Below are 11,758 nucleotides of genomic sequence, written 5' to 3'. Positions count from 1 at the left end.
ATGCATCAAAAGTGAGCCTCATCATATCTTACATGAGTGGCAGAAACCAGGTGATATTTTCATCGGTGGGGTTACCTCTCACATCATTCCTCTTTTGTCTGAGATAACATTTACAAAGGTTCCTTCTCAAGACTGGATATATGTTCCAATGTAAGAAAACCACTTCCTCCCTTCCTCCCAAAGCTTTCATGGATGACTAGAGGCTCTCCCCTTTGTTTTTTTATTATCAATGTATACATATTTTTTTATAACTCAGGGTGGCATACAAGTTTCCTAGGATTGCAATGTAATGAAATCCCAAAGTATCAGAGAAAAAGACTTGCTATTGCCAGACATTCACAAAATAAATGAATTGAAATGATATGTTATAGAGTTGTATTGCACACCAGAACAACTAGACATTAGGGCACTTCCCACTGCATGCCATTACTCTGCTAAACAATTAATTTCTGCAATACTGTCAAACTACCCTAATAAAGCTGTAATACTATTATTCTTCTCATCTTTCTTATTACCTATCTCTTTATCTTCTTCTGACTATAACTTCATTTCTTGTATCGTACAATTTATATTAATTGCTTAGTTAGTATCCTAGTATGATTTATGTCGATTGCTTATTTAGTATCCTATGGCTATCACTAAGTGTTGTATCTTATGATTTATGATGAATGTATTTTTATGATTATGATAATGATTTATCACTTGTTGCTTGTATGTACACTGAGAGCTTATGCACCAGGGAGAAATTCCTTGTGTGTCCAATCACACTTGGCCAATAAAAAATTCTATTCTATTCTATTCTATTCTATTCTATTCTATTCTATTCTATTCTATTCTATTCTATTCCATTCCATTCCATTCCATTCCATTCCATTATTTGCCATGGACCAGCTATTCTGATTTTTTTCCTGTTCCCTCTTCTTTCTGCTGGATCACCACATGGCAAAAAGAGATTTATGTATTTAGAACCATCTAGTAAACATCTAGATTCATGCACCAAAGCTCTAGTGTGCCTATTCATTCCTAAGTCATCCAGATTTGTATTTATTTATTTTTATTTTATTTGGTTTGTCAATTGCTTACAAGATAATAGGTATAAGTAAAAACATAGTTGTGAATACATGGATACATATAAGAAAAATAAAAGAAACAATAGGACAGGGACGGTAGGCACGTTGGTGCGCTTATGCATGCCCCCTACAGACCTCTTAGGAAAGGGGTGAGGTCAATAGTAGAATTTTTTTTTTATCTCAATCACTTCTTGTTCTTTCCTGAAAGAATCCAAAAAGAGCAGTTTTCCTGTTGCAACATAGTGGGATTCAAAAACTGAAATGGGAAATAAACAATCCTTCTAAACATTAATTCCTTTTAAGGGGACATGGATTTCATTTTTTCTCCTCTAATAGCAAATATTTCTCCTAAAATCTTCATTGGTCCAAAAGTTTTTCCAGAAATCAAAATAGTGTATAAGGACATCCAGTCCTAAAATATTGAAATGAATATTCAGTTAGGGAATTGATTTTGGATAATATCAATAGAAATATATATTTATTGTTAAATATATATTATTTCATAATAATATATATTTATTGTGAAAAGGGGGTTTGCTATTATTGCTGTTTCTGTTCCAGGCATCTGAAATAATATTATAAAATGCTTTTGTAAAAATATTATGTTGAAAGCTCATCTGGAAAATTGCTTTCTATTTTGAATGATTTCTGATCTTAAACTGATGCTATAAAGCTGGAACAGAGTAGAAAGATACTCAAAAGTACTGGTAACATAACAACATCTGGATTTGTCCAGTGTCTCATTTCTACTGAGACAGAGGTTCTGTCATCCTAATTTCTTTCCATTTGATATCTTGGAGAACTTTCAAACCAGGACTGAATCAGAAGTGCCTTGGAGAGAGATTCTCATATCCCTTCCACTTTTTCAATATATGACAGCCCCATTTCATCTAAACATCTTTCAATTTAATTGATCTCTCTATTTCAAACTTTCAGTTGCTAGAATTTATTAGACAAGGCTAATTATACTTGCTGAGTTATACTCAGAACAAGGCAACTATTTAAATTCCTGGAGAAAAAAAGTTACTTTAACTTCCCAGCTGTATTTTTAGTAATACAGAAGCCCATTGAGGAGCCTCCAGAGCAAGTAGTAGAAAAATGTATGAAAAATTCATTTATTAATCCTATCCAAGATATACATTATATACACAGGTAAGACATACATATAGAACAATAAAACTAATGGTAACATAACATCTGGAACTATCCAGTATCCCTATCTATTCTTAAGTCCCTTCTATCAGCTGTCTAGTACATTGTTATAATTTAAAAAAAAAAAACATGAACAGAACTGAGAATAGATGATTTATATCTGACATAGGTCTTTGCTAAGTCTGTACTATAAACATATACTTCTCAAAAGCCACATTTATGGAAAACAAGAAAATGAGTGAAATTAAAACAGTAGGCAAGATGAAATTACATTACATTTGAAGGATGAGTGGAACTTAGCAAATGAATGAAAGTTACCGATCCAATTGATCCAGTTTTATTAAGAAATTCCTATGTTCTATTAAGTAACTTCACAATCAGGATAAGTAAAAGTTTAATCAGAAATGCTAAATTCATACATCTGGATCCAGATTTAGTTATGCTTGGACTGTGCCCACTGGAATTATGGTAAAATGAATTTCAATCCCATTTATTTAATTTTTTGAGGATAATTGAGCCTGGATTCAATTCACAGGGGTAAGAAATGAATAAAGTGTATTGTTTAGGTTGTTCTTGCATTGAATGTAATTCCATACAAGGAGCTTATACATGATGAAGTTAATTCAACATAATTTTGATTTAAATCTTCAGTTGCTATAGCTCAGTGTGAGCATATAGATCTGATCTGGCTGCTGCACTAGCACATTTTTTTATTTCACAAACATAGTTCATGGAAAAGGAAACAATAAATAATTAAAATTAATTGATTTTAATTTCTGCCTGCAATAATCCAATCTTTCTTTGCAGATTGATCACAAAGTTCATCCAACATATCCTAGCCTTAGTCTTCACCATTGATGAGATCAATGAGAACCCTGAGCTCTTATCCAATGTTACTCTTGGGTTCCATATCCACGACAGCTACACTGATTCAAAGACAACCTTCCGTGCCACTTTGGACCTGCTCTCTAAATCACATCAGTTTCTTCCCAACTACAAGTGTGGAAGCAATGGAAAATTGATAGGTGTCATTGGTGGACTAAGTGCTGATACTTCCTTGTGTTTGGAAGAAGTCTTAGGCCTTTACAAGGTTCCCCAGGTAAGAATTATGGATGAGCACCATGACATTTATGAAAACTGGATTCTTAATTCCTTTTTCTCATTTCCTCCTGGTAGTAAGTTGACCATCAACAAAATATGAGGGAGGCATGATTTAAGAAAAAATATTGAAAGTATAAGGGCATAAATAAATACATCATAGTGACTGAATATGTGTCTTTTTGTGTGGGTTCACTCCTTTTGCAAAAACACTTAGCAATTGAGAAATTCTCCCTTAATTACAACCAGTTAAGACAGTTTTTTAAAAAAGTGTTACTATTGGTACATGTCACCACAGATATTATCTAGATAGAAAGACACTTCAAATTTTTGTTGGAATTAAGAAGAGGAGGAGGAGGGGGGAAGGAAGGAAGGAAGGAAGGAGGAGGAGGAGGAAGAGGAAGAGGAGGAGGAGGAGGAGGAGGAGGAGGAGGAGGAGGAGGAGGAGGAGGAGGAGGAGGAGGAGGAGGAGGAGGAGAAGAAGAAGAAGAAGAAGAAGAAGAAGAAGAAGAAGAAGAAGAAGAAGAAGAAGAAGAAGAAGAAGAAGAAGAAGAAGAAGAAGAAGAAGAAGAAGAAGAAGAAGAAGAAGAAGAGACATTTTATCATGTTTAATGGGTATATAAAACAGCTAGAAAATTCCAGATTCAAGTACATACATTTTAAAGATTAATATACAACTGAGACCAGAAGTTTTTCTTTGGGGTTTGGTGGACCAACACTTGAAACAAAAGTCATTGAGCTTTGTTTCTTGTGTATGATAACTGAAGCAAGATTATTGGATGCACAAAGATGAAAAGATTCAACATTACCCATGATGGAAAACCATTTATTAGATGGCTAAATTGACTTATTTGATCAAAGACAATATCTATATTTATTGCTGAGTGGAAACTGCTCATAAACTTTTTGTATGAAGCAGAAAATGAATATATGATTTATGGTTTTGGCCATGAGACACATTTGATTATATAAAGAAGAGAGTTATGTTGTAACCACGAAATAAGAGATACATTTTGCATATAATTGCTCAAAAGAAAATGGGAAGTTACTTCTTTTCATCTTTTTTCTTTGTTTCTAAGTTTTCTGCTATTTTTAGCTTTCTCTTTGATTTTCTTTTCTTTTCTTTCTCTTTATCTGAGTTTATATTTTCCTTTAAAAAATAATAATAAAAAATATATATTAGCTTTGTAGTACATTTACTGTAAGCCTTAAAAACTAGTAGTACATGATAATATTTTATAAATTACACTACAGCTACCTAAAGAACTTCAGTTCACAAACTTACATTATGCTATCATCAATTTCTTGAATCTTTAAATGACAGGAAAAACTTTATTATATGAAAAAATGTGTTATATTAAAAGCTGTATTTTATGGGCAAAGTATACACATACACATACACACAAATATATAAACTCAGAAATATGGAAAGTTTTTTAAAAGTATACTTCTTCAAATTCTGTGTCATGACCATCTTTTAAGGATTACATTCCAATTCTCCAAATGCATGGAGTATAAATCTGTGATCAAGTTGATGTTTTTGCTACTGTTCCTAATCCAACAGCAGTGGAAAGTGGGTAATGATGAAGAACAATAAGAAAAATAATAGTGTTAGAAATGATGAGACGTAAAATATCAGCCCACAATGGAGAATTTTTCCATCAAATAACTTTTATGTCTCATCATATGTAGAGAACAATTGTCTTTGGACTTATTTTTATCTGATATTCAATACTCCATTAAACTGTTTCATTATGAAATTGTGATCAACATTTTGATACCAAAAACAATGTGTCTTGAATATTTATGTTTATATATAACACCTGGTTATAGATGACAATGTTCTTGGCATCTATTGAAATGGATTGAGATGGATGGTAGATGGATTAAGGGATAGACAGATAGATGATGGATAGATATAGATAGATGGCAGATATACTGTAGATAGAAGATGGTAGATAGATAATAGATAGATGATAGAGGTAGATTGATGATAAGATGATAGAGATAAATAAACAGAGTAAGAGACAAACAGATAGATAGATAGATAGATAGATAGATAGATAGATAGATAGATAGATAGATAGATAGATAGATAGATAGATAGATAGATCAGGGGTGGGATTCTACCAGTTCGGACCGGTTTGGGCGAACCCCTTGCTCTGAAGATCAGCTGGCAGTGAACCAGTTCATTGCAATGATCATGTCGGCTCACCCGCTCACTCCTGCTCTTTCCTGTGCTTTATTTTCTTTTTGGTGCACAGTTGATTCACATGGCAGAGCGGTTTGCCGCACCTCAGCTGTTTTATCCACAGGAACTCCTGTAGAAGGTCAGTATTATAGCTGTTTTAAATGCGGAGTGTGCATGTGGAGCACACATTTGATGCAAACACTGAACTGGTTGTTATACTGGTGGAATCCCACCCCTGAGATAGATAGATAGATAGATAGATAGATAGATAGATAGATAGATAGATAGATAGATAGATAGATAGATAGATAGATAGATAGATAGATAGATGCTATGAAGGGTTATATCATCTTTCCATTTCATTTTTCTTTGAAACATAATGTCGTTTTTTCCCTAGCTTTCTTACGGATCATTTCAACCAACAGTAAATTATGATTCTCACTTCTCTTCCTTTTACCGCATGGTTCCAAATGAAGCCCTTCAACTTCAGGGGATAGTCCAGTTACTTCTGCATTTCAGGTGGAAATGGGTTGGCCTTGTCAGTATTGATAACCAGAGTGGAGAACATTTCTTGGAGGTTTTGCAACCCATACTTTCTCAGCAGGGAATATGTTCAGCCTTCATAAAAAGGATTCCAAAAACTCACCCAATATGCAGCATAGAAGAAATTCTTGAAAAAATTTCTAATCACATCTCATTTTTCCAAAACAGCAGAGCCAATGTGGTTGTTATATATGGAGAAAGTGTAACCTTGTTCTGGCTAGCAGATCTTTTATGGTGGAATGACATTGGGATGAACATGCTAGCTTCAGAACAGAAGTTCAACCTTTCTTCAGGACAGGTGTGGATTTCAACAGCCCAGATTGATTTTGTATTCAACAATTTTCAAAAAGATTTCAATATACAGATGTTCCATGGTACCCTTTCCTTTTCAATTCACTCAAAAGAAGTTTTAGCCTTTGAAGAATTTCTTCAGAAGGTAAAGCCTTCTTTGGCAAATGGAAACAGTTTCATTAATAATTTTTGGGAAAATGCTTTCAGTTGTTCATTTTCAAACTCAACCACAATAGATGAGTGTACTGGAGAAGAGATGCTGCAGAATCTACCTACACCTTTCTTTGAAATGAGCATGACCGGTCACAGCTACAGCATCTACAATGCAGTTTATGCCATGGCACATGCCTTAGATATGATTTACTCATCCAACTGCAGATCTAAGGCAGTACCAAGATCTCAAGACATTGAACCCTGGCAGGTAACAATTCCTTCATAACCTTACTGCTGTGAAGTGCAGGGTTTATTACAGAAATGTGAAAATGTTTCCTGTGCACCTTTTAAAATGCTTTACTTTTTTTCCACCCAAGCTCCATTCTTTTCTTCAAAAAATCTCTTTTAACAACAGTGTTGGAGATGAAGTGACCTTGAATGAACATAGAGAAGTTATGGATGGGTTTGATCTCATCAACTTGATCACTTTTTCAAATGGTTCCTACGCCAAGGTGAAAGTGGGAAGACTGAATCCTAAAACACTTTTAGAGAAAGAATTTGTGGTGACTGATGAAAGAATCCAGTGGCATGGAGATTTCATACAGGTAGCAAAAAGATCATTGTGCTGAAATAAGAGCTTGCTGGCTTACTTGCTATCTAGCAGCTTATTTGTTTATTTATTTGTGGGGTTTTTTTGTTCATTTAATTTATATTCTGTCCATCTTGCTAACCATCTGAACAGAGTGGTGGCTTGCTTACTTGCTTGCTAGTTAGCAGCTTGTTTGTTTGTTTAATGTATTTGTTCATTTAATTTATGTTCTGCCCATTCGCTATCCATCTGAACAGGGTAGTAGCAGATTTCATATTGACAAATGAATAAAAACATTTTTCAAATCACTCTAAGCAATTTGAAACAGATTACATATGGCCACTGGCATATTATAAGCAGCAAATTGTTTGTAGTAAGTGTATTTTTTGGAGGCAGGTAAATAATGGAGATACAAAACCTTGCAAATTCTTAGAGCCAAGAGCATCCAAATTTATGTAAAAGCATACAACTTTATGTAACTTCAATCCATTAATCTGAGCAGTTGATAGATGAAAACCAAAATAGAACAGAAAATAGAATAGAATAGAATTTAACTTAACTTAACTTACTTTATTTATTTATTTTGGACAAGTGTGGTTGGACACACAAGGAATTTGTCTCCGTGTACATACAAACAACAAGTGATAAATCATGATCATAGTCATCCTAAAAATACATTATCTCCATCCTAATGGTTTTGGACAGGTGCCCCCTACTTCTCTGTGCAATGATCCCTGCCAGCCTGGATTTCACAAGGTCAGGAAAGAGGCTGAGCCCTTCTGCTGCTATGATTGTCTTCAATGTGAAGAAGAGAAGATTTCCTACTTGATGGGTAGGTGTTCTGCTTATTATGCTCTGGATGGGTATAAAGCAGACAGAGCAACTCCACAAAGCATCCATACAAAGTCTTTTTTATTGGTTCATCAGGTATCCTTATTAACTCACAGTTATGATGAGGTTCTTCTTAATGTCCAATCCCTTGCATATCTGCATTATGGTGTAGAAAGATAATAAACTCTCATCCCCATGATGATTGAAGCAGCCACATGGTAAAGGATTCAGGCAAGAGTGAGGGAGTCTCCCCCAACCCAACAAGGGTCAATTCAGTGACCAATCAGGATTACAGATGTGACCATAAGACATGGACTACATTTCCCAGGATACCTTAACTACATTTACTATGATGCATTCCCTTAAGGGAACAGCTCTCAAATCCTAATTAACTATCCCAAATCCCATTAACTCTAAACTGCCTGGACAGCACAATAAGTCTGCCCCATTTTTAAGCATATCAGAAATGAGAGCTAATAAAGTTTTATTTGAGTCATTCCTCATTCCATTCCTGCAGAAATAAAAAGCACATTCATTTTCAAATTTTTATTAATCACTTCAGAATCATCAGCAAGAGAAAAAGCACAATGATACATTAAGGATAAAAATATTTGAGAAATAGACGATTAAATGTGTAGTCTTTAAGGGCTACCTAGAGGGAATATAACACTTTGATTTTAGAAGATGACCATGCGAAGGAGGAAATCAAATGAATCATTAATCTTGAGTCCTTTTATGTGCATGAGAGATCTAACTCCAGCCCAACTTGAATTCCATTGATTCTTATACCTGGCCACTTTGCTTTGCTTGTTAGTGGTTAAGATATTTGTGTGTGTGTGTGTGTGTGTGTGTGTGTGTAATGTGCGTGGCTTGGTGGGCGTGGCAGGGGAAGGATACTGTAAAATCTCCAGTCAGAGGTGGTATTTGCTGGGTCTCTGAACTACCCAAAATTTCTGCTTATACATATACATATACATATACATATACATATACATATACATATACATATACATATACATATACATATACATACATACATACATACATACATACATACATACATATATATATATATATATATATATATATATATATATATAAAACCCTAATGAGCTGTGGTGGCACAGTGGGATACAATCAAGATCAAGGGAGGTACTAATACCACTCTATAAAGCCTTAGTAAGACCACACCTAGAGTACTGCATCCAATTTTGGTCACCACACTATAAAAAATATGTTGAGGCTCTAGAAAAAGTGCAGAGAAGAGCAACAAAGACGATTAGGGGACTGGAGACTAAAATATATGAAGAATGGTTACAGGAACTGGGCATGGCTAGTCTAGTGAAGAGAAGGACCAGGGGGGACACATGACAGCAGTGTTCCAATATTTGAGGGGCTGCCACAGAGAGGAAGGGGTCAAGCTATTTTCTAAAGCACCTGTAGGTCAGACAAGGAATAATGGATGGAAACTGGATAAGGATAGATTTAACATGGAAATAAGGATAAATTTTCTGACAGTGAGAACAATCAGAACAGCTTGCCCTTGGAAGTTGTGGGAGTGTCATCACTTGAGACTTTCAAGAAGAGATTGGACTGCCATTTGTCAGAAATGGTGCAGGGTCTCCTGCTTAGGTGGGGGGTTGGACTAGATGACCTACAAGGTCTCTTCCAACTCTGATTATCAGTATATGTATCAATGGTTAGAAGGCAGTATTGCAGGTGACTTCTGCTGACTGTCAGCTGACTGCAATTGGCAATTCGAATGTCACCAGACTCAAGGATGACTCAGCCTTCCATCCTTCCGAGGTGGGTAAACTAAGGAATTGGGGGCAATATGCTGACTCTGTAAACCACTTAGAGAGGGCTGTAAAGCACTGTGAAGCAGTATATAAGTCTAGGTGCTATTGTTATTGCTATATTCATTTGAACTGCTTGAATTTCCTGATTCCCTCAGCCTTGACATTGATCATGTGACAGATGGAAGTGACCTTCTTTCTCTTGCTTTAAGGCAGAAAGCATCTTCTTTTCCAGGGTCTGATAGAACCAACTACCAAGCTATCTCAAGGCTCTTAACTGCAAAGATCTATGATTAAGACTCTTCACCTCTTTCTTTTTCAGATATGGATGACTGCATCAGTTGCCCAGAAGATCACTATGTAAAAGATGGTGAAAATGTGTGCCTTCCTAAAGTTATACATTTTCTCTCCTATAAAGAGCCTTTGGGGATCACTTTGGCTTCATTTACTATCTCCCTTTCCTTGACTGCATCTTTTGTGCTAGGAGTTTTTATTAAGTACCAGCACACACCCATTGTCAAAGCCAACAACCAGAGTCTCAGCTACAGTCTGCTTGTATCTCTCATCCTCTCTTTCCTTTGTGCATTCTTCTTCTTTGACCGTCCCATACAAATAACTTGTCTTCTTCGACAAACGTCCTTTGGCATCATCTTCTCAGTGGCAATTTCATGCATATTAGCAAAAACCATCATGGTGATCCTGGCTTTTTTGGCCATCCAGCCACATTCCAAGACCAGTAAGTGGATGGGGAGAAAACTGCCAGTTTTTATTGTCCTCTCCTGTTCTTTTGTTCAAGCAGGCATTTTGGCCACTTGGCTGGGCTTTGCACCACCATTCCCAGATGTTGACATGCACACATTAGAGGAAGAGATAGTGCTGGAATGTAATGAAGGTTCAACTAAAATGTTCTATTGTGTTCTAGGATATATGGGCTTCCTTTCCATCATATCTTTCTTTGTGGCCTTTTTAGCCAAAAATTTACCTGATAGTTTTAATGAAGCTAAGTTCATCACCTTCAGTATGCTGGTCTTCTGCAGTGTCTGGCTGTCCTTTGTCCCAACCTATACGAGTACCAAAGGCAAATACATGGTAATTGTGGAGATCTTCTCTATCTTGGCCTCCAGCACTGGCTTGCTAAGTTGTATCTTTTTCCCCAAATGCTATGTGATTTTACTAAGACCTGATTTGAATCGCAGGGAGCAACTAATAAAGAAAAAGAAATAAATGGTGGTGTATAAAAATTTCTTCCTTTAGCTGAGGACTGAACATTCAGTTTCCAAAATTTAAACTCTGGGAAATTTGCTAATAGAGATATGTAATGCAGAAACTGAATACAGAGGAGCACATTTAGATACAATTGCAGTAAGTTAAAGGAATGTTATTACATTTATATCAAACTGTATTTTAGGTCACCCTACATTCAATACAAAAATGTGCACCAGAGAACATTGTATGTAAAAGCAATAGCAATTCTTACTGATGTGTGTTTATTATCTGCATTTCACTTTCTGTATCTTTAAGACATGCATTTTAATATCTTCCTTGTTGCTTTTTATTTGTGAGTCCATTTATAAAGAATAAATCTATTTAATCTGTTAAAATACTGACCAATTTTCTCTTCCACCCTTCAAACAGAAAGTTATTCTGCAGTGCCTAGCTTTGCAATACTTTAACTTAAACATCTGAGTGTCATTCATCAATCCAGGCCAAATTTTCATGCTTTATTTGATATCATGTGAAACAGCAAAGAGATTCAAGCAAAAATTAGTAAATGGTAATTTTGACTTAGAAGGGAGACTAGAAATGCTGAGTTCTGCAACTGGTTGTGATTAAATACTAGTTAATACCACAAGGTGTCAGTGTTGGACTAGAAATGTATACAGAGATACATTATTTCAGTAGTGCATGGTCAAGCATTCCTCTACCCATTCACTAGCTGCTCATTCAGCCATGTCAAGACTGCTAACATGAAATCAACATCCCAAGAAATAGTTCTCCTGTATAGTCAAATTATACCTAAGATACCATATCTACTTCTAGTCTT

The 11,758-nt window shown here is 35.4% G+C and overlaps 1 protein-coding gene across 1 annotated transcript; it reads left to right on the top strand.

The window, feature by feature from the left end:
* Positions 1–3,035: 3,035 nt before the first annotated feature.
* On the top strand, positions 3,036–10,938 carry LOC113425493 (vomeronasal type-2 receptor 26-like). Its single transcript, XM_026687665.2, has 5 exons — positions 3,036–3,321; positions 5,909–6,766; positions 6,876–7,103; positions 7,793–7,919; positions 10,037–10,938. Exons 2-5 carry the CDS (start codon positions 5,972–5,974, stop codon positions 10,936–10,938), a joined length of 2,052 nt encoding a protein of 683 aa, XP_026543450.1. The 5' UTR covers positions 3,036–3,321; positions 5,909–5,971.
* Positions 10,939–11,758: the final 820 nt, after the last annotated feature.

This window comes from Notechis scutatus, chromosome Z (assembly GCF_049901735.1).
Source record: "Notechis scutatus isolate UNSWTSFEM ecotype Mainland chromosome Z, rNotScu1.2, whole genome shotgun sequence".
In the NCBI taxonomy this organism is placed as follows: Eukaryota; Metazoa; Chordata; class Lepidosauria; order Squamata; family Elapidae; genus Notechis; species Notechis scutatus.
The sequence above is the reverse complement of the archived record's forward strand: the minus strand, read 5'-3'. Positions and strand labels throughout refer to the sequence as shown.